Genomic DNA, 27,202 nt, shown 5'->3' with positions numbered 1-27,202 from the left:
GCTTGGGGAAAGCTTCCTGTAGGAGGAAGGGTTTTAGTTGGGACTTAAAGGAAGCCCGGGAGGTTGGTGCTGAAATAGATGTAATGTAACACAAAATATTCGGGTAAAAACCTAGGTTTCATTGTGCTTAAGCACAGGTTCAGGGGGGTAGAAAAATAACCCCTGAGCCCCTGATTGAGTTTCTGAAAAGCCTTCTGAAGACACGATTACATCAGAGTGAGAGAAATGAATCTTTTACATGTTACAATCTCCTACATTCCTTTGGCTATAAAAGTCAGAAAAGACAACTTATAATCCCAGGCTTCCTTCAATGTTATATAAAAGTTGAACATACTTAGTTGAACAGAATCATAGCTTCATAGGTCACCTAAAACAAAACTAGTGAAAGGTAAACCGAGTCAGGTTACAGATTATACTGCATCTAGAGGGTTCACAACTGGCTGATTGAGACAGGGGAGAGTTATATGCCTGTGGAGTCTTAAGTCAAATTATTTGGGAAGCCTGGACTCCCCTTTAGGCTTCTTATCTGAGGGAATGTCAGTTTTCACATCCCAAGGGTCAGTAACCTTCCAAAGGAGAAACAGCCTTGACCCGTTCCTTCCCTTCCTCACAAATAAAATTTTGTTGTTCAGTCCTGTCTGACTCTTTGTGACCCCATATGGTGTTTTCTTGGCAAAGATACTGCCATTTCCTTCTCCAGCTCATTTTACAGAGGAGGAAACTGAGGCAAACAGGGTGAAGTGACTCGCTCAGGGTCACACAGCTAGTGAGTGCCTGAGGCCGATTTGCACTCAGGAGGATGTCTTCCTAACACCACCTAGCTGCCCTTAAATAAAAATTCATAAAAAAGGAAATTAAGAATGAACAGTTCCCATCTCTTCCCGTCTCATTCCTCTGTCTTCTTCCTTTTCCTTCTTCTCCCTCCCCTCCCCTCCCTTTCTCCTCTCTCCCTCCTTTCCTTCCCATCTCCCTCGCACCGCTTCCATCCCCTCCCCCACAATATTCATTTTCCCCCGCGGCCCCCTCCCCCGCCCTTCACGCCTGCGCACTAGGGCCGGAGAGCTCGTGAGCGCGTGCTCGCTTTCCCGCCTCGTGCCTCGCGCAGCCGCAGTCTGGGACTCCGCTGTCGCCTCTCTGCTCCCGGTAGGTCCTTGTCGCGTCCGAGGCCCGAGGCCCGGTTTGGGGTCCTGGGTCCTGGGTGGGAGGCCGCCGCCCTCCCAGGGGCGGAGTGGAGTCCAGGGAAGGAGTGAGGGAGGTTCCTCCCCCCGCCCCCGGCGACTGAGGTAAATATTACCCTCCCCCCATCCCCCACCCCACTCCCATCCCGGGCCCTTGAGGGTGAGGAGGCCGCGGACCCTGTGGGTGGGCAGGTGGGGAAACTGAGTCCCAGCGGCAGGGGCAGGAACTTGTAGGCTCGTGGCCTTAGAGCCGGAGGGGGCCTCGGGGGTCACCCAGGCCACGCCCTCCCCCCATGGTACAGGTGAGGAAACTGAGGCCCCGAGAGCCCGAGCAGGGCCTCGGTTTGAGCTTTGTGTGTTTATGGAGGGGGGATTAGGAACGAAGACTTTTTTGTGCTCCATAAAGGCGAATTACCGGGTTTAGCTCAGGCGGTCTCGAAAGTCGAGTCCGCGAGCTCGCTTGAATGAATTCCGAGTGCTGCGTTTCAGTGTAATTGCGGTGCGGGGTATTTTATTTTATTCCTAAAGTTGGAAATATTTTCCTGAAAAGCAGGCTTCACCTGCTGCCAGAGTGGGGGAGGGGTGTCATGATTTAAAAAAAAAAAAAGGTTCTGAGCCCGTGGCCTGGGTTGGCCTCAGGTGTGAGCCCGTGGGCTTCTGGTAGTCAGTCAAGCATCTGTCACGTGCTCGCTGTGAGCCTCAGCTGCGGGGCCTGCAGAGAGGAGCCCGTGGGGGGGCCCTGCCTGAGGTCCTGCGGGGCGGAGGCGGGCCCTCTGCTAGGCTGCATTTGGCCCCGGGCGTGGGATAGGGGGCAGGAGAACCTGGGCGTGTTACCCTGGGCGAGTCATTTCACCAGCGGCCACCGTTTTCAGGTTTGCTGCTGGTTTTCTCACGGGACTTGCGGTTGAATGACTTAAAAAAAAAAAAGCCTGTCCTCATGCACAGCCTATTAAAACGAAACAGGAGATTTCTCTTGATTTAAAAAAAAAAGCCACACATTTAAATATTTTACTAGCTATTCATATATTTCAGAACTTCCATGATTTAATCACTGTTGGCGCTTCTGTCAGTTTGAATTGCAGCTTCTCTGAGCTTTATAAAATATGAGGTCTGGTTTTGGTAGCCCCCCCCCAAAATAAAATTACTTTTGCTGACTTCCTAGTGAAGGGTGTAGCTTCACTTAGCCCAGCTGTCTGTTGTAAAAGCCTTTCCTAAAAACACAGCAAAACAAAAAATTTGAAAACACATTTCAACAGGGAAGAATAAAAAAGAGGAGTGTGTATGAAATTGTAAATGTATGTTACTTGCAATTTTTTAAGTATCTGAAATTTAATATGGTAGTAACAAAATTGCTATTTTTATGTTCCCTTCTGGACTTTTTTCTCCTTTGAGTTTTATTAATGTTTTATTGACAGACTTAATTTTTTAAAAATCTCTATCGTTATCCATTAATCTTCCCCCTTCTCCACAAAATGGAAGCTTCCCCTTATAACAAATATTCAGTAAAATAAAAGAAAATTGACAGCGAAAATTTTCACACTTGGTTTTCTCAATCTACTAATACTGATTTTAAAAAAATTACATTTTTTTTCCAGTTAAGAAAAATCCACTTTCTTTTCTCCCACTTTTGCCCCTCAGTGAGAATGAAAGAAACACAAAACTCCTGTTGCTGACATGTTTGGTCAACACACACACACACATACATACACATACACACGTGCAGGAGCACACATTCCTGCCCTAATCTTCCAACCCTCTCATTCTGTGCTGAGTCATTCACCTCTGTATCAGGAGGCAGGTAGAATGGTTTCATCATTAAACCTCTGGAATCCTAGTTAGTCATTAAGATAGAGTCCCTCGTTTTTCAAAGTTGTTTCTTTACACATTGTTGTCCTTGTATGTGTTGTTCTGATTCTGTTCACCTCACCCTGCATCAGTTCATACAAGTCTTCCAAGGTTTTTCTGAAACCGTCATCTTCATTTCTTAAGTGCTGTTTTCTCTCGCATTTATATATCGTAATTTATTCAGCCATTCCCTCATAATCCCATTCTTTGCCACCTCAAAAAGAGCTATATATTTGTACATCCTTTGTTTTGCTTGTCCTCCTAATTTTTCCTCTAATTCCTCCTACCCTCTTATTTTCCTTTTGAGTGAAATAAAGTTTTGTACTCAACTCTGTATACTCCACCATTTGACCAATTCAGTAAGAATGAGGTTCACATCTCATTTATTTCTCTACCCTTCTTGTTTCACCTTCTATCTTCTTCTCCCCAGTGTATTCCTTTTCTCTTCCTTTTTCTATTCTTTTGTATGATCAAGACATAACAGAATCACTCCCAGACCTTTTATCTGATTAGATTATTCCCTTTATGATCTTTGATGATGATAGGCTTTCAAGGGGTTATATTTATCTTCTCTCCATATTTGAATGTAAGCAATTTATCCCTGTTTAGTCCATTATAATTCTTCATTTATGTTTACCCTTTTATGTTTCTCTTGACTCCTGTATTTGAACTTCACAGTATGTGTGTGTGTGTGTATGTATACATATTATATAATATATATAAAAACTCTGGTCTTTTCATCAGAAATTCAGAAATACTTCAGAGTCTTCTATTTCAACATGCAAACACATATGTACAAAGGACCTATAAACAGAATAAATAGGAAATAATCAACAGAGAAAAGGTTTTCTGTAAAAGGCAGCGTTTAATCTGAAATTTGAAGAAAGCAAGGAGGTAGAAATGAGGAAGGACAACACTCCAAGTTGAAAAGGGTCACAGATGGAATGTCTCGTGTGAGGAGCAACTAGGAGGCCACTGTCACTGGATTGCAGAGTATGAGGGTGAGGTGTAAGGTGTAAGAAGACTGGAAAGGTAGGGATGGGCTAGGTTATAAAAGACTTTGAATGCCAAACAGAGAATTTTGTATTGGCCCCAGAACAGAGCCCTATGGGACACCCATGGTTAGAGTCATAACCTGGATGAATATCTAGCAGAGCATACAGAGGAGGAGAGGTCTGATGGGTGGGAGGAAAATGAGAGAGGAAGAGTGTCCCAAAAACCCAGGGAGAAGAGAGTATCAAGGAGAAAGGTGATCAGTGGTGTCATAAACTGCAGAGAGGTCAAGAAGGATGAGGGCTGAGAAAGCACCATTGTATTTGGCCTTTTTATAGACCAGTATTTTCCACGGTACTTAGTGAAGTAGTTAGTTGTTTTGTTACGTTGGGTTTATAATGTGTGTTTAACTTTTTTCAGATTTTCCTCAATTGATTCACCCAACAACTGTATTAAATATTTAAGACAGGTGCTATTATTCCTGTTCTACAGATGGGGAAATTGAGACAGTGTGAGAGTAAGTGATTGGCAAAGTTTACATACTGTTAGTGGCACAAGCCAGGACTGCAACCCACATACTTCAATTCCTTGTCAGGATTCTTTCAACTGAAATTCTAAACGTAGTAAACTAAACTAGCAGTCCAGAGAGTGAGTTGAGCTGAGATTAAAGTGAACAGCATTGCTGGGACTTCTCAAGACATGGTAATGACACCAATGTACTGTTACTGGAGATGTAAACTAGTCCAACTGTTTTGGAAAATAATTTAGAACTGTAAAAAAGGGGCTATAAAACTGCACACCCTTTGGCCCAGCACTACCACCATTAGGTCTGTATCCCAAAGAGATCGGAGAAAAAGGAAAAGGGCCCATATGTACAAAAATCTCTATAGCAGCTCTTTTTGTGGTAACAAAGAATTGGAAAGTGAGGGGATGTCCATCAACTGGTGATTGGCTGAACAAGTTGTGCTATATGATTGTGATGGAATACTATTGTGCTGTAAGAAATGATGAAGGGGATGGTTGCAGAAAACCCTGGCAAGTCTCATATGAACTCTTGTGAAGTGAAGTGAGCAGAACCAGGAAAACACTATACACAGTAAAAGCAGTGTTGTAAGGATGATCAACTTTGAAAGACTTGGTTATGCTGATCAAGATAGTGATCCAAGAGATGCATGATGAAAAATGCTGTCCACCTCCAGACGGAGAACTGATGAACTCTTTGAGTGCAGATTGAAGCATACTTTTTTTTAACTTTCTTTATTTTTCTTGCTTTTTTGTATGCATTTTCTTTCGTACCGTGCTTAACATGGAAATATGTTTTGCATAACTTCACATACATAATTTGATATTACATTGCTTGCCTTCTGCGGGGGGGAGAGAATTTGGAAATCAAATTTTTAAAAAATTAATGTTCAAGAAATTTTATATGTAATTGAGAAATATTTAATGAAATAAAAATTATTTTTTAAAAAAATAATTGTGTTAGCCAGAGACTCAAAAATCAGGAAAGTAAACCTCAGGGCAGAGTCATCTCCACTTGGGCAGGGCAGCCAGTGGGGAAGTAGCATAGTCCAAGAATATGTTAAGTGGGGAATCCTTCAGCTGGACAATTACAGTGGCCTCCTAATTGGTCTACCTAGCTCAGGTCTCTCTCCCCACTCCAATCTATACTTTATATGGATGCCAGAGTGGTTTTTCTTAAGAGTAGATACATCTGTGTCCCTCTCTTAAGCAGATTTCAGTGGCTCCCTGTGTGCCTCCAGGATGAGGCATGTTTGACTTTCCAGCTCTTCAGCACTTGGCTCTAGCCAGACTCCAACTTTGTAGTCTCCTTCCCATTTTCAGTTCCAGCCAAACTAGCTTTCTAGTTGTTCTCACACAGTTTATCTCCTACCATCTTTATGCCTTTGCTGGTCTTAGGATGCGCTCCCTTTTCCCTTGTGCCTTCTCAAATCCCTAACTTCCCTCAAGACACATCAAGCTTTTCCCAATTCCCACAATTGCTAGTGTCGTTACCATATAATTATTTGTATGTCTATCTGCACATATTCTATATGTGCCAGTGTATGTCCATGGCTCTCTAGCAAAATGTAAGTTCCTTAAAAGCAGGGATTGTTTTGTGCTTTGTGTTTATACTTTGCACCTAATACCTTTCTTGCCCATAGTCAGAACTTAATATGTTTGTTGATGGTCTGATTATTGCCCACCTCTTTCGTGTATCTTATATGTTATATATACATATCTTATGTCATATCGTTAAGATTTAATCTTTGGAATTAAAATGAATGTTTAAAATATTGTATGTATTACAGTAAGAAATTGCCTAATTATGGCACCTTCAGGAAGAAAACATGCTGGGAAATCTGGGAAACCAGCAATGGAAGCTCAAGTGAGCCGAGCTTATGACTTTGACAAAGAGGACAAGAAAGATCTGAGTGGTTCTGAGGAAGATGCCAGGGAAGGTACAGTGTAACAAATTTACATCCTGATAACAATTGTATATACTGCTCATGGTTGTATGAAATGCATTGCGTTGTATGTTTTGCAATTCATAAAACGTAAATAGAATATGGTTTATATTCTTCCCCCCAAATTTGCATTTATTTCATGTGCTCATACATATGTATGTTTGTGATATATTATTATAGCCTTTAATAGTTCAGATACCCTATAATTAGTTAGGTTATAGATGGGTAGAACTTTCATACTTCAAGTATTTGATTTCCCTGGTCTCCTTCAACTGATGCAGGTCATGTTCCCTTCTCTACCTTAGTTGGTGGCCTTTTTGGGCTAATATGATTGAAATTTCATCATCCTTTAGCCAGTCTGGCAATGAGCCTCTCCAAATTTAGCTAGAGTGCTCCTCAAATGATATAGAGTTGCTGGGCCTGCACATAAAGCCTTTCCATTTTGGTAGGACCTATGCTAATGGCACAGCCTTTGAGTACCTTGAATCATCACCACACCACATAGTTTAGAAAACAAAACAGTTTTAAAGGGCTTTACCGTAGTCAGTAACCTAAAAGGTCAAAAGATGAGAATATTACTTCATGAGAATCTTCCATAGTGCCAAACTTAATTTTCGACTCTTCTCTTTTGTCATGATTCTAGGAGAGACTACAGTAATTGAAAAGCATGGGAAAAAAAGACCTTCTACTGGCATTACTCATGGAACAGTTGAAGAAGATATGGGGTAATATCATTAAAATAGTTTATCTCATTCAGTTAATTTTTTAAAATAATTTTTAGTGATGTATTTTGTTTTTTATATCATAATTTCATCCAGTATCCCTCCTGCTCCCTCTCCTAGGCAGCCATTCATATAACAAATGACCATTTTTAAAGATTTCCTCAGTCCCCACAAAAATAAGAAAAAAAGGAAGAGGAAAAATTAGCACAACTGATGAAAATATTAGAAATGTTTGGAAACATGTAACGTGCCATACCTGTGGATTTCTTTGCAAAGAGAGTGTCTACCCATATGTCTTCTTTCAGGTCATGCTTGATGTTTATAATTCTTCTATATTCACTTTTAATTTGTGTTTGTGTGTGTGTTGCTTTTCATTTACATTGTTATTGTGTATTTTGTTTTCTTGGTTCTGCTTACTTTACTCTGCATCAATTCATGTAGATCTTTCCATACTTCTTTGTATTTATCAATTCATCATTTCTTACTGCATAGTAATATTCGATTACATTCATGTACTGCAATTTGTTTAGCTATTCCCCTGTCGGTGGGCGTCTACTTTGTTTCCAATTTGGGGTTATCACAAAAAGTGCTGCTATAAATACATTGGTGGATATGGAGACTTTCTTCTTATTTATATTTTCTTTGGGATATAAGCTCAGTAATGGAATTGTTTCACCCTAGGTCAAAAGGTATAGACATTTGAGTCACTTTATGTGCATAGTTCCAAATTGCCTTCCAAAATGCTTGTATCAATTCACAGCTCCACCTACAATGAACTGGCACACCTGTCATCCCATAACTCCTCCAGCATTGATTATTGTCATTTTATAGTCATCTTGCCAATCTGCAGGGGCTGAGGTGAAACCACAGGGTTGTTTTGGATTGCACTTCTCTTAGCAGTAGTGATTTAGGTGTGAATGCTTTGCAGTTCTTCCTGTGAGAACTCTTTGTTCCTATCCTTTGACCATGTGTCTTATTAGGGAATGGCTATTAGTCGTGTGTACATATACACACACATTTGCTGTTTACATATTTTAGATACTAAAGCCTTAGAGAAATTTGATAAAGATTTTTTTTTTCCATTCCACTGCTTTCCTTCTTATCTAGGTGAATCAATTTTGACTGTGTGGAAGCTTATCAGTTTCATATAATCGGAGTTCTCTATTTTATTTTTTATAATGCCTAATCCCATGTTTGCTTAAGAATATATCCTCCTACCCAAAGCTGTGAGAGCTATATGCTCTACTTGTTTTCTAATTTTTTAAAGAGTAGAAGCTTTAATGTTAAGGTCATGGATCCATTTGGTATGTAAGGGGTGGTAATCCTGTTTTGTGCCAGATTGCTTTCCGGTTTTCCAGCTTGTTCAGAGAGGTTCTTTTTCCTCAAGTAATTTATGTTTCCCCATTTATAGTGCACTGGATTATTGGGTTCCATTGTTTCTGATTCTTTGTTGTCCAGTCTGTTCCATTGATCTCCTTTTTCTATTTTTTTAACCAATACCAGATGGTTTCAATGACTTCTATTTTATAATATAGTTTGAAATCTGAAAATGCTATTCCCCCTTCATCTCTACTTCTTTTCATCATTTCACTTAATTTTCTAGATCTTTTGGTTTTTTTCCCAAACAAATTTTGTTACTATTTTGTCAAACTCTATAAAACATCCTCTTGGTAATTTGATTGGTGTAGCATTGAAAGTGTAAATTAATTTTGGTTGTATTCTTATTGGGCTTGTTTCAAGTCATGCAGCTTTTTAAAGTTGTTCTTTATTTCTGTGAGGAACGCTTTGTAATTGAATCTGTACAAGTGTTTTTTGTGCTTTGGTAGGTCATTTCTCAGATATTTTATGGATTCTATAGCTATTTGGATTGGGATTTCCCTTTGTATTTTTTTATCTTGTTATTATAGAAAGGAAGAATTTTGAGGGTTTATCTATTTTATTCTTTTTATCTATTTTATTCCTTAAGTGTTTGTTTTGCATTCACCTTTGATGACATTATTGTCTTAATTGGTATGTTTGCTGATTTCCCAATTATACCATCATATCAGCCAGTAGAGAGTTTTATCTCTTCTGTAGCTATTTTTATACCTTTAATTTCTTTCTCTTGTCTTATTGCTGCTGCTAGCATTTCCAGAGCTTTGTCAAATACTAGAGAGAGTGGGTTCACATCCTTGCTTTATTCTTGTATTTATACCTTGTTTATCCTCATTATATATGATGCATGCCTTTGGTTTTAGATAGGTGCTTTTTATATTAAAAAAAGATCCCTCTATGCCTACACTTGGTAGGATTTTTAGTTAAATGTTTTGATACAAGTCTACTTTGATGCAAATAGAAAATGCTGTATGAAAAAAATACTCCTTTTGAAACATTTTTTTAAATGTACAACTAAATTGTAATTTTTTTTAGGGGTGAAGTACAGAACATGTTGGAAAGATTTGGAGGTATGTTTCAGGATTCCATTATATTTAAAGATACTCTTTAGTTTAAAGCTTGGTAAAATTTGTAGAAGAGGGTAGAATCATAGGATTGCCAGACCTCAAGAGGTGTGTGGGCCTTGTGTACTGTTTCACTTGCATTTGATTTGAGAGATGTATTTGGTCTGTAGGGCTTCCTCGTTGTTTGCTCATTTTTAATGTGAAGAATGAGTAGCTGTGCTGAAGGAAAGCATTTAGTAGGAATGTATTTTTATGTTCACATTTAACTTAATCTAGGAAGTACTGTGTGGAAAAGGAACTGGGGAGGTCCAGCCTAGACTCTAGTGAGAGTTTATTAAATGCCTATTATGTTCCAGGCACAGAGGAAAACGAAGCCATTCGTATTCTGAAGGTGCATTCATTGTCTCCTGAAATGACACGCAGTCGTTGATGTTGGGCTAGAGGTGACCTCAGAGGCCATTTTAGTCCAGTCTCCACTAGGGGGTGCCCTGGAGGTAGGAAGCTTTGAGTTCAAATAGCCCACCAGACACTTATTGTCTGTGTGACCTTGGGCACCACACATAGCTTCTGTTTGCCTCGCTCTAGTCATCTGTAAAATGTAGATTTAGAAAAGCACTTGTCTCTCAGGGCTATTGTAAAGATAAAATGAGATAATATTAGTAAAGCCCTTAGCAGACATAGTGCCACATAGATGTATTATTAGCTATTATTGTTTTTCACAGAGCAAACTGACACCATTGAAGGTTAAGTGACTTGCCCAAGGTCACAGGGTAATGTCAGATGTAAGATTTGAACCCAAATCTTTTGAGTCCAGTTCCATTGCTTTTTCCATTGTACCACACTATAGCTTAAATAAAGTGTACACACACACACACACACACACACATATACATATACATACATGATGGACTGCCTATTCTTAGATGCAATCACTAATGAAATAGTTTTGCAGTCTACATTTAATTTATAGCATGTGCATATAAATGATTATTGGTGGGATTAGATTTGAGCTAATTAAAAGCTTTGAATTTCAGGAATTCCTGAGTATGCTTTTATTTTCCGTAAATTCTCTAAATTGATTGATATTTTATATCTTGAGTAGAAAATTTCATCAAATTTATACCTTAAAGCATGAAAGAATTAGAGTTCATCCTCAAATCATTTATATGCACATGTAATCTAGGAAAGAAAGAATAAGTTCCCCTTTACTTAAACCTATTCCAGTGTTGGGGAGGGGTGGATAAAGAATGTAGTTAAAAGTACTGGAGTTTAGTTGTTGTTATAAAAAGTTGCAAGAATTTCTGTAGCCCACCTGGAAGCATTTTTCTTAGGGAAAAGATTACAAATTAGGGAAAGAACCACCTTTTTGTAACAGTTAGTACAATGCATATTTTAAATGTAAATATATCAGGGCTTCCTAGTAGTGATGAACTCAAATCAGTTTGCTTAAGTTTGTGTGGTCAATATATAAGCATCACAATGTGAAATTCTGATAAATATTTCATTATAGCCGATATTAACAAGGCTCTCCTTGCAAAGAGGAAAAGATTGGAAATGTATACTAAGGCTTCTCTTAAAACTAGCAATCAGAAAATTGAGCATGTTTGGAAAACACAACAAGAACAGAGGTAAGGATTTATTTTTTTAATAACTCTTTTTTTCAACATGAACGCAAAATGTGCATTGAAAAGGCAGTTTTATTTTGTGTTTAATGGTACACTAAGTGAAAAACACATTGGACTGTTTTTCTCTTGGAGTGAGAGAGAAGAGCTTTTGCTATCCTGTATACATACCCTCAGTCCTCAAAGGTAAAGTCACTTCTTGATCCTCCAGATCAGTCGCTTTTTTCTTTGACGTCTGTGGAAACTGATGCTGTTGAGTACTTGTTCCTCCTGACTGTCTTCCCTTTGTGTCACACTCTTGTAGGCTTTCTCCTGCCTCTGACTGCTCCTTGAGTTCTTTCTTACTAGAGAACAGCAAGCCCTGTATGGGTGGCTGCTGGTCAGAGCTGCTCTAGAGCTGAGGGGTCAAACACGTGGCCCACAACACTCCTGAGTCCTCAGCGCGACCTGAACCAGATTCAAATGTAATTGGAAATATTGAACAGAATAACTGAAAATAGTCAGTGTGCTGCTCACAGGGATCCTGATGTATGGATTACTGGCCCCTCTTTCTATTTGAGTTTGATACCACTTGCTGTAGAGGTGCTCATTTTTCAGGTGGGGGTTGGACTAGAAGACCCCTGAGAGCCTCAATCTGAAATTTTATCACTCTCTTCACTGGCCTTTATTTTTCTGGCTGTTCTTAGGTTTCTTTTTGTATCGTCTTCTTTGGGAGAACTAGTGTTTTGGCTGTAAATCTTCTTTGTGGAGGACTACCAACCTACATCTCCAATTCTGATCTCTCTGTGTGGCCACAGATTCATATTTCCAATTTCCTCTTGGAATATGGGAATGTGGAAAAGAGGCTAAGGGAATAGAGAAGAGAATAAGAATTTATATATCAACTGCTATGTCCCAGGCATTGTGCTGAGCACTTCACATATATTCTCTCATTCTGTTCTCACATCTCTGCAAGGTAGGTGCAGTTATCTTCATTTTATAGCTGAGGAAACTGAGGAAGTTATGTGACTCACCTAGGGTCACACAGCTAGTAATTGTCTGATGGATTTGAACTCAGGTCTTCCTGACTCTGGGTCCAGGGCTCTAGCACCCTTAGGGCAAGGGGAAAAGGAAGCTGTTTACTTAATGATTCAAATCTCTGGCAGGTGGAGTGGCTTTGTGCTTATTTGGAGCAGGGCTTCTTAATCATTTCTGTGTCATGGGCCCCTTTGGTAGTCTTTGAAACCTAAGGAGTCCTCCTCAAAATAATGTTTTTATAAGCATAAGATGAAATATATGGGGTTACAAAGGAAGCTACAATGTTTATATTTCAAAATGTTTTTTTAAAAAGTTCACAGGCCTCTACGTTAGGAACCTCTGCTTTTGACCAGTTTTCATAGCGTGTATTTCTTAGGGAAAAAAAATAGACATTTCCTACATGTCCATCTGGAAGTAGAAATCATGGCATGCTGTGTCTGGGTGGGTCTGGCAGGGCCCACATCTGCTGTTGCCTCTTAGAGCTCAGAAAGGGTCCTCCCAGTGAAGGCCAGGGTTCAGAATGAAGTGACTCTTTTCTGGGTCTTGTCACTCACAGCAGCATATGAACATTTTTCTAGGAGACACATTAGTCATCTTTTTTTTCCTTAAAATAAAAGATAAAGGCATGGTTTGATGGAAAGAACATTGAAGTCAGAGGACCTCAATTGAGTGCTGGATCTGAGACTTCATCTGGCTGAAATGACACTGGTTTCTCTTGGTCCTCATTTTCCTCATCTCTAAAATGAAGAGGCAAGATGTAGGTGACTCTTTAGATCCCTTCCAGACCTAATTAAGTATGTATGTGTATAGGCCTGCTAGCACCTCAAGCCAAAAAACAACCTGTCACCTTTCTCCCCAAGCTTGCAGTTCTTGACTTCCTTCTGTCAGTGGCATCATTCTCCCAGTAGCCTCTCTTGGCTTCATCTTTGACTCCTCCTTCATCCAATATATTAAAATGGTTGATTAGATATTTACAATATTTCTATTGTTATCCCAGTTTAGGCTGTTGTTACCTCTCATCTGTAATGCTGCTCTAGTTTCCTTAACCTTTCTCCCTGCTGCCATTTCTTCCCCATTTTTCATCCTACATAATGCTGCCATTTTAATTTTCTTAATGCACACAGGCCGTGACACTTCTAAAAAATATTCAGTGTTCCATCTTCACTGTTTAGTGAAATTTAGGCTCCTTATCCTGACATGTAAGACTCTAGAATCTATCTTTCTGATCTTCCTCCCTTAATACCTTTGTCTCATACAGCTCTCTTCAGGTGTTTCACAGCCCAGCCTGATGGATTGTTTGTTCCTCAGACATGTCCTGTGATTCCCATCTCTTTTCCTTTGTTTACACCTTGTCTGTGCCTGGAGTCCCCTTTCTGTACCCAATTTTTCTGCCTTTTGACCTCTTCCTTCCCACTCTTTAAGTACCAACTCATATTCTATGTCCTCCATAAAGCCCTCTTAATTCAGTCTGCTGATAGTCGTCTTTCAGTCATCTGATCTCATTTGTTACTGTTTGTGAAAAAAAAAATTGTTTTTTGCAAAAATAAATTTTTTATTTAAAAAACATTTGCTACTATTATGTACTTATGAGTTCATAAAATATTTTATGAATTTTGTTGGATCAGCCATTGAATGAAATCTGTATAGTGCTAAAGTAGAAAAAAGTAAATCGAAATAAATACAAGCTGAAATCTTATATAACCTAATTATATCATAAATTCATATTCCTATTTTGAAATGAACCCATTTATTCTTTTAAAGTATAAAATTGACGTCAAATATTTATTTTGAGCCAAAATTAGTTTTCCTTAGTATTTTTTGTTTATTGATTTTTCAAAAGCACTTAATTTGGTAGAACAAAATATGTTTTTCCCAATCATATCTTAATTTTTTTCAATTAATAAAAAACTATTTTCTCACCCTTCCACTAATTCCAGTTGAAAAAAAAAACTTTTTCTGATCATGATAAAAATTCTATCCTTTTTCAAGAACAAAAGTCACCAAATTTTATGTTAGAGAAAAACTCTATATAAGATCAGGTGTCAGAAAACTCTGAGAACTTTTGCCCTGGAGTAGAGACTCCTGTCATTGTTAACTAGCTGTTAACCATTTTGCAAATCAAATCCCAAGCTCACATGTTCTGTTTATAGACTGTGCAAGAGTCACTGGAAAGTACTTAAGAGAAATGCAGTGTAAGAGAATCAAGTAATAGAACGTTATCTGTCGCTATGGATAAATAACAAAATAAATTCCCTATAAATTTCAGAGAGATTATAATCTATCCCAGCTAGAATAATACAGTTATTTCAGAATTTATAGTCCACTGGCAAAAGTGTAGGGTTCACTGCTACCTGTTGAGTGGACTTCTGAGGAAACCTTTCAGCTCTATCGGAACTCAGGTACTTCTGAGTTCAGGAATGCCATGGTGATCATCCTGTTCCATGTACTGCCCCTCCTGTCTTCCTGTGACTCCAGTCTGTAGCTTTCCTTTGGTGGCTCCGCTCACCTCCACTTTCCCAGCTTTGCTTTTTAAACCCCGCATCTGTCAGAAAACTCTGCCAATAAGAGTCCTGGACAAGAGAAATGGGAAATGTAGCTTTGGAAAATTTTCCCAGTCAATGATGTTCTCTTGGCATTTTGTGAAATCCTGAGCACTTTTCTCTATGATTGTAACCCAAAGTGATTCCAAAAAATGACTCAAAAAATTTTTAAAATACTTGTATTTAACAACTTCCCTCAAAAAATTCTGGTGGTATTAATGCCTTACCTTTTGTATATTACATTACTTCTCTTTCATGGATCTATGATTTCCTCAGTAGGGGAAGCTCTTCTACTTGTGCAGATTGCAGTCACTCCAACCCTCAGTAGTTTGTCTTCATTAGTAGTTGGGGTAAAAAATAATCACTCCCTGGTGACCACTCTTCTAGCAGTGTTACTGAATCTAGATGGCTTGGCCCTGTGGTGGCAGATAGGTGTTTAAAGTTTGATTGGATTTGTGAGAATTTGCGTTCCGGTGGCATGACAACTCAGGGTCACCTCCCTTTATGATGAAATGCTTGATTAGTTATGTAAATTGTTCAGTTACTTCAGAAAATTGATTAATTTAATTTTAATAATGATAGTGATAGTGTTCACGGTTCTTTTAATAGGCAAAAACTCAACCATGAATATTCTCAGCAGTTCCTGACATTATTTCAGCAGTGGGATGTGGATGTTCAGAAAGCTGAGGAACAGGAAGAAAAACTAGCTGTTGGTATCGTACTTGGCATACTTTATAGTTGATATTTTATAACTAAGTACAGAAAAATACAGATAATCGCCCGGTAATAATCCTGTGGAATTGAATGAGCTGCTCTTGCCCATGGCTTGTTCTGTCTTGTGGTCTTGTTAGCTGTGTTACCCTCACAGATTCAGGGTCAAACTGGGCATGTGCCCAGAAAAGCCAATTTTCTTGTACTTTAAAAGATCAGAAGTCATAATATTAGTATTGACTCATTTTCCTTATAACAACCTCATGCAAATATTATCCCTGTTTTACAGATAAGGACACTAAAGCTCAATGAATTTTAATGACTTGCCTGTGGTCTTAAAGCAAAGAAGTGTCAGAGCCAGAATTTGAACCCAGTACTCTTTCCTTTGCATGTCTTTCTTTTCATTTTATCATGTCTTCCTTCCCTCTCTTCTTAAAAAAAAGAGTGGTAGAATACCACTAATATTGGTTATTACTTGCTTCATAACTAAAATTAGTAATAAATGTCTTTAAATCACAACTTAAAGTCATAAAATATTTTAAATTTTTTCCTGATTCTTAAATAGCCAAAGTACTTCTACTATGTTATTTAAAAATTACTTGTGCAGTATATGTATGGCCATGGAGTAGTTTTCCTTGTGGGATTTTAGATGTAGGACTTTAACATCCATTGTATCCTGTTCCCTCATTTGGTCTGACAGAAAAAAAATATCGGTTGTTTTCAGGTCCATTGTCTACATGATTATGCCAGCTTTCCTCTCTGAGTGTGTAGGTTTTACATTGATTTTACATTGATACAGGAGTGCTTCAGTTAACCATGTCTTGCAGTTGAAGTTACACAAATTAATTGATCAGATCACAGTTACTTGACATTGCCCATCGCTAATAATTTGTGATTTCATGCTAAGAATAATTTTTTTCTTTTAAAATAACATACTTCATTGTATTACCCCATAGCACATAACACAGTGTTACAAATGTACACACAAAGAATGTTTGTTGAATTGGCACATTTAGCTAATGTGTATTTGTCTGTATAATTCATTTACTTATATGTAAATAACTTAGGTGTACGGTAACTAAATAGTTAAACAACTCAGCTGCTAACTAAATGTTTCAGCAATTCAGCAAATATTTATCCAGCACTTATAATGTTTATTGGCTATGGTGAGATACAAATAATAGTTCACATTTAGCACTTTACACTTTGCAAAACGTTTTACAGATAATCTCATTTGAGCCTCTCAACAACCTTGTGAGATAAGTGCTATTATTATCCCCATTTTATTAATGAGAAACTGAGGCTGGAAGAGATTAAGTGACTTGCTCGGGGGTTCAAAAGCAGGTCTTCCTGACTTCAAGGCTGCTGTTCTATCTCCGACATCAAGTTGCCTGTAAAGAAGCAGGCATCCCACTCTTGAGAGTTTATTATCTCATGAGAAGATAAGCTCTATCCATATGAAAAAAAAAACAATACTAAGTAGAAGGAGGGATGCAAGATAAGGAGGCTGAATTGAGTAGTTAGTAAAGACTTCTGTAGTAGAAATCTCATTTGGAAAAAGGAAAGGACCAGAAGCGTCTGGCTAGTTGGGAAGGGAGGGCAGAAGGAACATTGTGAACCAAAGAGAGTGGTTTGTGTTTGGGAACAGTGAGTAGACCAGTGGCTAAAGGTCCAGAGACCAGAGAGTAGGACCAGCCACATGTTGAAGGATTGTCAGTATTAGAACGAGCGATTCAGGTTTGATTATTACAGCTCACTTTTGATTATTTATGTTATCCTGTTGGCCAGTTCTCACAAATCATACTTCAATTCATGACCTCTATTACTTGAAGCTCTCTTCTAAAATAGGTTTTACCATGTAATAAATGTTATCAGCAATAAATAGTATTTAAATCTATAACCTTATTTTTGTTTTTATATTTGTTAAGTGTTTACAGTCAAAAAAAATGTACACGCACACATGGATGTACATGTACATACACACTAAAGGCAGCTAGGTGGCACAGTGGACACAGCGTTGAACCTGGAATTCAACGAACCTAAGTTCAGATCCGGCCTCTGGCTGTGTGACCCTAGGGGAAGTCACTTAACTTCTGTCTGCCTGAAGTCCTCATCTGTAAAATGAGGACATAATAGCACCTACTCTCTGAGATGTTATAAAGATAAAATGAGATAATATTAGCAAAGCACTTTGCAATCCTTAAAGTGCTTTATAAATATTAGCTATTATTATTATACATTTATTGAGCACTTACTGTGTGCTAGAAAGACAGAAAATGTAGATAAAACTTGATTCCTGTATTCATGGGGTTTATGGTCTGGTGGAGGAATATGACGAAAGAATATGATAAAAAAAACAATGCATAGTAAATGCATGAAGGGGGGGGTAAGCAAAGAGCTATATGCAGTTTGAGTATGGAACAGTTATTAGTACTGACTGAAATTATCGGGAAAGGCTTCAGCAAAGAGCTCATCGTCCCTCTCAGATCCTCCTGTCTGACTTCCTATTTCTGCTGAGAGCACCACTATATTATAGTTCCCAGGTTTGCAGCCTCAAAGTCATTCTCAATTCAGATAGAAGTCATGGAGTCCAGAGGAACAGGTTCTGGTGGGAGAGATTCATGTCTGTCTTTGCTACACAGGGGCTAAGATAATGTCCAGTCCTAATCTTTCAGTAGAGTTAAATATGTGTTCTTTTCCCTTTGACGTGCTTTAAGAATTATTTCATATAGTGACAGGTAAAAAGGACTATCAGACCATGGTGATAATGATTTTGTTGCTATTCAGTCATTATTAAATCTAGTGTTGAATTTTTTTAGCCATAATTTTCATTTTGTAAGATCATGACTGTCTTACTTTTGCTTTTAGAATATGTTTCGACAACAGCAAAAGGTTTTCCAACAAGCCAGAATAGTTCAGAGCCAGAGACTGAAAACAATTAAACAACTATATGAACAGTTCCTAAAGGTCTGGTATATGTATTATCTTACTACATTTTAAAAACATAATGGGAGCTTTAACAGTTTTTCTGAATTGATGGGAAATGTTGACAGAAGCTCTGTTTCAATACTTCATCGTGTCCTAGAGGTTACCATTGGCTCTCTCTGTTGCTGGAGTACAAGCTCTGACATTTTATTAACCCATCTGTTAGTCAGTAAATGTTGACTGCCTACTGTGTGCCAAGCACTATGCTAAGCACTAGGAGACAAAGGCAAAAAAAGTCAATCCCTGCTCTGAAGGGATTCAGTAGGGGAGACGGCATGCAAACGACTGTGTACAAACAAGCTATAGACAGCATAAATTAGGAATAATCAACAGAAGGAGGCCACTAGAATTAAGAGGCATTGGGAAAGACTTTCTGTAGTGGTTGGGATTTTAGCTGGGACTTAAAGGAAGCTAGGAGGTGAGGATGAAGAGGGAGAGTATTCCAGGCTTCGGAACGGGCCAATAAAAATGTCCTGTGGGGAGATGGGAGGTCTTGTGCGAGAAAGAGCAAGGAGGTCAGTATAAGTGGATCGCAGAGTATTGGATGTGGGGAGTAGGTTGTAAGGAGACTGGAAAGGTTGGCAGGCAAGTTGTGAAAGACTTTGAATGCCAGAGGCTTTTTTTATTTGATCCTGTAGATGACAGGCAGCCACGGAGTTTTAAGATCCCTTATGACAGCTGAGTAGAAGATGGACTGGAGTGAGGAGAGCTTTGTGGCAGGCAGATCCACCAGTAGCTATTTTAATAGTCCAGGTGTGAGGTGATGAGGGACTGTGCTGGAGTGGGGGCAGCGTCAGAAGAGAGAGGGGAGCATATGCGAACGATGTTATGAAGGTGATCTTGACAGGCTTTGGCAACAGCTTGGAAATGGGGGGTGAGAGAGGGAAGAGTTGATAAGGACACTGAGGGTGTGAGCTTGGAGGCCTGGGAGGAGAGTGGTGAAGAAGAGAGGGGTTCAGGGCATGGTCGGGGAGAATCGTGAGTTAAGATGTCCAGTAAGGAGTTGGAAACGCAGATGAGAAGCGAGCAAAGAGGTTAGGGCTGGACAGGTGGATCTGAGAGTCATCCAGCCGGAGTTTGGCAGCAGGTGGGATGCTGTCCAAGAACAAAGACAACCAGGTATAAAGAGTTCAACAAAACCAAACCAGAGGGCTCTGGTGGGGGGTTGTCAGTCCCTTCTGTTCCTCTGTCAGGATTTCAGGGCAGCTGATCATCCCCCTTGGTTCTCCTGCCACATGGGTGGTGTGGGATTCTTGCCTGCATTTAGGGTTGTGTTAGTATTTCCTTCAATCAAATTACGTGGCTTGTTTGCCTTCATCTTCTTGACCAATTAAGTTTCTCTACATCCCTTTTATATGCTTCAGTTACCTCTATAAATATCATTGCTTTAGAAAAATATTTAAACAAAGTGGTAAAAGGAACATAATGATATCAAAGCATCCATCATACCCATGTGCCTGTCCCATGTCCCATCCCCAACCCTGTTACAGTACTCATCCACGCTGCCTAAGCAGTAGGGGCTTCCAGGAGACTGCACATAGTAGTGAAAACGGGAAGCTATCTGGAGGTGAGTACTCCACTCGGCCTGCTGCTGTCACAGGTTTCCATTCACACACACACACACACACTTCCCTGTCTCTGTCTTTTAGACTGCATGCATTGGACTACACTAGCAACATCTGTTGGGAGGTGGCAGTGCCTGTTAGAAGGGCCCCTCCAAAGGGAAATGACACAGGGAGGATTAACGGGCTGGTTCAATTTTGCTTGCTACTAGCTCTTTCCCAAAGCTCAGTATTCTCTCTCAAAATCATACCTGTGCAAAACCCATGCTAACATATTCTTTGAGTCTGGGTATCACTGCTCTCTTGCCCATCTTACTCATCAGTAAAAATCTGTAGTCCGTGAAAGCTTTATGGAGTATATTTGAATATGTGTGAACACACATCATAAATAATCCAAATCAGCATGTAACGGAAACAACACATAAATATTCTGCCTGCATTGCAAAGTCCACCAGCTGCCTAATAACTGGCTTTTACATTATAACTATGTGCAGCAAGCATGAGCATATGTGATGATATGACACATAGCCGATACCATACATGACAGCATTACATATATTGGTCCTAAGCATAAATATGATATGTTTTATGTAAATTGTATGGGTTAATAAAATGCACAGATGCTGGGCCTTATGTTGGTTAACATTTTTATGACAATTGGATAAAGGTTTAGCTGGCATGCTCATTAAATTTGCAGGTGACAGTCTGGGAAGAGCTAACATACTGGATGACAGTCAGGATCCAAAAAGATTTTAACAGGCTGGATTATTGGTTCTTACTTAACGTGACACTCTTTAGGGGAGGAGAGAACTCCTTGGATAGAAAAAGTGAACTACACAAGTCATAGTTGGACAACTGTTCTGAAAACTGGAGGTTTTAGTAAACTTCAGATTTAATATGAGTTAGCAGGGTATTCTGGAAGCCAAAAAGGCTCATGAGATGTTGAACTGTCTTAAGAGAGACATAGCTTCCAGTATAGGAAGATAGTAATCCCACTGTACTATGCCCTTGAATATTATGCTCTGTTGTGGGTACCACTGGTGGGTATCCAAGGGAAGGCATGTAGGATGGGAAAGAGCCCTGTGTGTGTGTGTGTGTGAGAGAGAGAGAGAGAGAGAGAGAGAGAGAGAGAGAGAGAGAGAGAGAGAGAGAGAGGAGGAGGGGGAGAGAGAGAGAGAATGTATCTGAGGATCAGTTGAGTCTGGAAGAGAGTTCAGCCTCAGTATTGGTTGTTTAGTCATGTCTGACTTTTCATGACCTCATGGACCATAGCATGTCAGGACCTTCTGTCCTCTATTATCTCCTGAAGTCTATCCAAGCTCATGTTCATTGCTTCCATGACACTCTCTATCCATCCCATCTGCTGCTGTCCCCTTTTCCTTTTGCCTTCAGTCTTTCCCAGCATCAGGGTCTTTTCCACTGAATCTTTGTTTTCTCATTCTATGGCCAAATATTTAAGCTTCAGGTTCAGTATATGACTTTCCAGTGAATAGTCTGAATTAATTTCTTTAAATATTGAATGATTGGAGCTCCTTGCTGTCCAAGGGATTCTCAGAAGTCTTCTCCAGCACCACAATTCAAAAGCATCGGTTCTGTGTGCTCAGTTTTCCCTTCTCACAGCCATGCATTGCTACTGAAAAAACTGTAGCTTTGAATATACAGACATTTGTTGGCAAGGTGACAGCTCTGCTTTTTAGGGTGCTGTCCAGATTTGTCATAGCTTTCCTTCCAAGGAACAAGTGTCTTTTAATTTCATGGCTGCAGTTGCTGTCTGTAGTGATCTTTGAACCTAAGAATATAAAATGTGGCATTGCTTCCATTTCTTCTCCCTCCATTTGCCAGAAGCAATGGCACCAGTTGCCAAGATCTTTTTTTTTTTAATGTTAAGCTTCAAATCAGCTCGTACATTCTCCTCTTTCATCCTCATCAAGAGGCTTCTTCATTTCTCTTCATTTTCTGCCATCAGAGTGGTAGCATCTATATATCTGAGATTGTTGATATTTCTCCTGGCAAACAGAATTCCTTCCTTCGATTTGTCCAGCCTGGCATTTTGCGCGATGTACTCTGCATATACATTAACATGGTGACAGTATACAGCCCTGCAGTCCTTTGCCAATCTTGATCAGTTGTTCCACGTTTGGTTCTGTTACTTCTTGACCCACGTATGGGTTCCTCAGGAAACAAGTTAAGATGATCTGGTACTCCCATCTCTTTGAGGACTTGACTCATTTTGTTGTGATCCACAGTCAGAGGCTTTAATGTAGTGAATGGAGCAGAAGCAGATTTTTTTTGGAACTCCCTTTCTTTCTCCATAATCCAGCGAATGTTGGCAATTTGGTCTCTAGTTACTCTGCCTCTTGGAAAATCAAGCTGCTCTTCTGATGATTCTTGGTTCATGTTGCAGAAGCCTAGCTTGCAGAATCTTAAGCATGACCTTGCTAGTGTGTGAAATGAGCACAACTGTTTGGTAATTTGGACATTCCCTGGCATTGCCCTTCTTTACGATTGGGACGTAAACTAACCTTTTACAGTCCAGTAGCTACTGTTGAGTTTTCCAAATTTGCTGGTGTATTTTAAACACCCTCATCTTTTAGGGTTTTAAATAGTACAGCTGGAATTCCATTACTCCCACTAGCCTTATTGTTAACAAGGCTTCCTAAGGCCCACTTGACTTCATTCTCCAGGATGTCTGGCTCCTAGGTCTGTAACCATTGTGGTTATTGGTGACGTTAAGGCTTTTCTTGTATAGTTCTTTTGTGTATTCTTGCCAAGGGCAGCTAGATAGTGCAGTAGATAGAGTGCCAGGCCTGGAGTCAGGAAGACTCATCTCCCTAAATTCAGATCTAGACTTTCTAGCTGTGTGACCCTGGGCAAGTCACTTAACACTCTTTTCTTCAGTTTCCTCATCTGTAAACTGAACTGGAGAAGGAAATGGCAAACCACTCCAGTATCTCTGCCAAGAAAATCCTACAAGAAGTGGTGAAGAGTCGCACATCATGGAAAAACGACTGAACAGTCTTCCTGCCATCTTAATCTCTTCTACTTCTGTTAAGTCCCTGTCATTTTTGTCTTTTGCCCATTTTTGCATGAAACATTCCTTTTATCTCTAATTTTATTGAATGGATCTCATTTTTTCCGCTCCGTTTTCTATTTTTTTTTTTTGCTTCGCCCATTTAAGTAAGCCTTTTTTTTTTCCTTACCTCTCTGTTATCTGGAATTCTGCATTCAGTTGGCTGTATCTTTCCCTTTCCTCAGCTGTTTGTAAAGCCTCATCAGACCACCATTTTGCTTTCTTGGCTCTGCTTTTTCTTTGGGATGTTTTTTGTTGCTGTCTGCTATACAATATTGTGAGCCTCTGTCCATAGTTCTTCAGGCACTCTGTCTACCAGATCAGATCCCTTAAATCTATTCTTCATTTCTGTTTCATATTCATAAAAGATTTTATTTAGATCATACTTACACGGTCTGATAGTTTCCCCTACTTTTTTCAGTTTGTCTGAATTTTGCAGTAGGAGATTCATGATCAGAACCATAGTCGGCTCCAGGTCTTGTTTTAACCAACTCTGTAGAGCTCCATTTTTGGCGGCAAAAGTATATAATCGATCTGATTTCTGTATTGATTATCTGATGTCCATGTTCAGAGTCACTTTTTGCATTGAAAAAGTGTTTGCTATGGCCAACAAGTTATCTTGACTGAACTCTGTTAGCTTCTGCCCTGCTTCATTTTGTACTCCAGGGCCAAACTTGCCTGTTATTCCAGGTATCTCTTGATTTCCTACATTAGCATTCCAATCCCCTGTGATGAAGGTGACATCTTTTTCTGGCGTCATTTCTAGATGATCAGCCTCAGTAGGTGATGTGATAGCTGTGCTCAGGTATTTGAAGGGTTGTGTGTAAGGAAGGGTTAGGCTGTTCTTGGTTTGGGTCCAGAAGGTAGAAACAAGAGCAGTGGGTGGAGGAGAGACAAGTTTCAGGGAAAAAAACAAAACATCCTGACCATTAGAACTTGGCAAAAGTGGGATGGGCTGCTTCGGGAGGTGACTGATCTGCCTCTCTTGTGTATGTACCTTCTCTCCACTCACGGTCCCCTGCTTGGTATAGGCCCTTGTCACCTCTCACTCAGACTCCTGCAGTCAGTTTGCTCGGTCCACGTGGCCTCATCTTTCCACATCCCGATCTCCTCCGCTACAGGGCCAGTGACCTTCCTACAGTACAGATGTGATCATGGCAGCCCCTCATTGGCTCCCTCTTACCTTGGAGGATCAAATGGGAAATCCTCTCTTGGGCTTTTTATAACCTTGACTGTCTCTCCTCATACTCTGTGATCCCCGTGCTTTCTGACCTCACAGCCTGGACACACTATCCCCATCCATCCCTCCTTAACTATGTCTCTGGGCCGCCCTGGCTTGATTCCTGCCCCGGCTTGATTCCTGCCCCACTCACTTGATTCAGGCCGCCCCTTCTGCAGCAGGTCTGTCTGGTTCCCCTCACAGTTGGTGCTTTCCTTTTTTTTTTTTTAAATTTGGTTAGGCAGTGGGGTTAAGTGACTTGCCCAGGGTCACACAGCTAGTGAGTGTTATATGTCTGAGGCCAGATTTGAACTCAGGTCCTCCTGAATCCAGGGCCAGTGCTCTATCCACTGCACCAACTAGCTGCCCCATTGGTGCTTTCCTTCTGAGATGAGCCCCCAATCTCTTCTGTAGAGGAATCCTGTGTGTGTTATTGGCATGTTGTCTCTCCCATTAGGTGAGACAACTGAAGGGAGAGGAGAGGAGCAAAGGGGCTGGGTTTGCCTTTATTTATAGAGAGTTCTGGGCCTGGAGTCAGGGAGACTCAAGTTCAAATCCAGCCTGAGGCAGTGGTTGGATGACTCTGGGGCAAGTAATTTAACCAGATTTCTCAACTGTCACATGGAGAGAACGCTAGCACTCTCCTTCTGTAGGTGCTGTGTAAATGTCCACTACTATTAATAATTATATACACTTATTGACTGACCTTAGAATAGAGATTTTTTTTTAACTTTTTTGTGTCTTGGCCCCCTTTGGCAGGCCAGTGAAGCCTATGGACTGTTTCTCAAAATCATGTTTTCAAATGCATGAAATAAAAACAAGGAACAACAAAGGATACTAATTCTATTGAAATGCTGCTATCAAAATATCAAGAAAACAAATAGGGAGGTAGTCTGCCCTGGTCAGACCACATAGAGAGTACTATTTTCAATTCTAGGCACCAGTTTAGGAGAGAAACTATTAAGCTGCAGAGAATGTAGAGGAGGGCAGTCCGGTAACAACAAAGCACTGGGTGAAGTCTGGTTGGAAGACCTGTCAATACTTCCCTTTGTACCCAAATCTCCATATACAGCCGAAAGTACACTAAGACTTGTGGGACACCCTCAGCCTATCAGCCTCTTTTGAGTTCTGAAGTTATGTTGTTAAAAGTCTGTCAGAATTCATTACCAAGAACGGATAGAATTCCAAGCTGGGGCTCAAGAAGTCCTGAGTGGAAATGAGGCTTCAGGCTCCTCCCCCCAGGGTCGTTACGAAGCTCAAATGTAATCATTGTAAAGCTCTTAGCGCAGTGTATAGAGCACATAGTAAATGCTCTATCTAAATGTTAGCTATTTAATGAATTTGTGTTGATACAAATTAATTATTGATAAAGTGTTGCTAGGTAAATTAGGTCCTCTCCTAAATCACTAAGGATCATTTTAATTGGAGGGAAGGTTGAAAATGACTACTATTAAGAACCTTGGATCGTTGTCTTCAGATGATACTGTTTGGGAAACCTTTTCTCACCTCCTTCTCCAGCTGGTCACAAAATCTTAAATACTACATAGTAAACTGGAAAAACGCTGTTTTATACTCTCTGTCTCTCTCCATATATATATTTATAAAATATCTCCATACACGTGTGTGTGTCTCTCTCATGGTATGATAACTGGTACATCTTTTTATCCCCAGCATTTAGCCCAATGCCTGCACAGCCCACAGGGGGCCTTAAAATGTGTTCCTGCTATCACAAACCTTGTTCACTATTCTCCAGTATGTTTACTAGCAATAAGAGACATTTCTAACAGGATTCAGTCAGCCCTTGTCTCCTGTACCTAAGAATGTAAGAGGGTTTGAGGGTTTCCTGCCTCTTCCATTAACCCAGCACACTCATGTGGCAGATAATTATGTGTACTTGACTATTAATAGCTAATTTTTGAATTGTTTGACTTTAGAACAAACAAGTAGTATTTAATAACTGAGTTACTGGCCTTTTACTTTGTAGAGTATGGAAGACTTGGAGAAGAATCATGAAAACCTTCTTACAGGTGCACAAAATGAACTTAGAAAAGAAATGGCCATGTTACAAAAGAAAATTATGATGGACACTGTAAGTAATAATAATAATATGGTATATTTTTAACTGAAAAAATTAAGATTAAATCATTACATATTTTTCACCAAATAAAATAGTATATTAAGGTCACTTATTAACATTTCTTTAATATCTCCTTTCTTGTAACAGCAGCAGCAAGAAATGGCAAGTGTTCGAAAATCTCTTCAGTCCATGTTATTCTGATGGCTCTTTGAAGAATGAACTTGGACCTGAGTAATATGATACAATTACAACCATTAGCTGAAGGAAATGCAAATATTGGCTGTGGCTTAAGAAATCAGGTTTAAAGGTTATCTACTGTTATATGGCTTGTTTATCAATGCAAGATCCTCTGTTTTATATTGATTGAAAATGCCTACATAATAGTAAAGAGCAAGTTTAAATGTACTCCCTTTCAGGTTCTTTAGTATTAGTGAACTATTTTCCCCCCATTAATGGCTTCTAGCAATAAAGATTTAATTGAATTTCACCGTTCAGCCTCACTAGCTCTTTTTAGCTGCACAAAATACTAACCATCTCAACTGCTAAAAATTGGACTGAGTGCTGAGAAATATGTAAGTGTATACACACTGATGCTTTTTAAAAATCAGTTTGTGTTCTATAGTAAATGAAACAGCCAAGAAAGTAATTCATTAGTTTGAAAGACTGAACAGAGTATCTGAATTTCAGTTCTAAGGAATGAAAGTTATTTATAATTAAATAACAGGCTCTTGGCACTCACTGATTGAAAACATTTC

General features: G+C 39.5%; 2 protein-coding genes across 4 annotated transcripts in view; one reads left to right on the top strand and one right to left on the bottom strand.

Annotated features, from left to right (window-relative positions):
- The first annotated feature begins 1,065 nt into the window (after positions 1–1,065).
- SYCP3 (synaptonemal complex protein 3) lies at positions 1,066–26,934 on the top strand. The gene is made up of 9 exons (XM_020982343.2): positions 1,066–1,143; positions 6,329–6,478; positions 7,128–7,209; positions 9,616–9,650; positions 11,155–11,272; positions 15,433–15,532; positions 18,403–18,501; positions 26,355–26,459; positions 26,595–26,934. The coding sequence occupies exons 2-9, from the start codon at positions 6,346–6,348 to the stop codon at positions 26,646–26,648; spliced, it is 726 nt and encodes a 241-aa protein (XP_020838002.2). The 5' UTR covers positions 1,066–1,143; positions 6,329–6,345; the 3' UTR covers positions 26,649–26,934.
- CHPT1 (choline phosphotransferase 1) overlaps positions 26,465–27,202 on the bottom strand; it is a 34,582-nt gene continuing 33,844 nt past the window's right edge. For all 3 annotated transcript variants that reach the window (XR_002323633.2, XM_020982339.2, XM_020982338.2), the window contains one exon: positions 26,465–26,674. Coding sequence is in view for 2 of the 3 variants with exons in the window: in XM_020982339.2 (XP_020837998.1) it covers positions 26,630–26,674 (45 nt within the window). In the remaining variant the exon portion in view is untranslated. The remainder of the gene's footprint in view (positions 26,675–27,202) is intronic.

This window comes from Phascolarctos cinereus, unplaced genomic scaffold (genome assembly GCF_003287225.1).
Source record: "Phascolarctos cinereus isolate Bilbo 61053 unplaced genomic scaffold, phaCin_HiC Scaffold_1;HRSCAF=81, whole genome shotgun sequence".
NCBI classification, from domain to species: Eukaryota; Metazoa; Chordata; class Mammalia; order Diprotodontia; family Phascolarctidae; genus Phascolarctos; species Phascolarctos cinereus.
The sequence above is the reverse complement of the archived record's forward strand: the minus strand, read 5'-3'. Positions and strand labels throughout refer to the sequence as shown.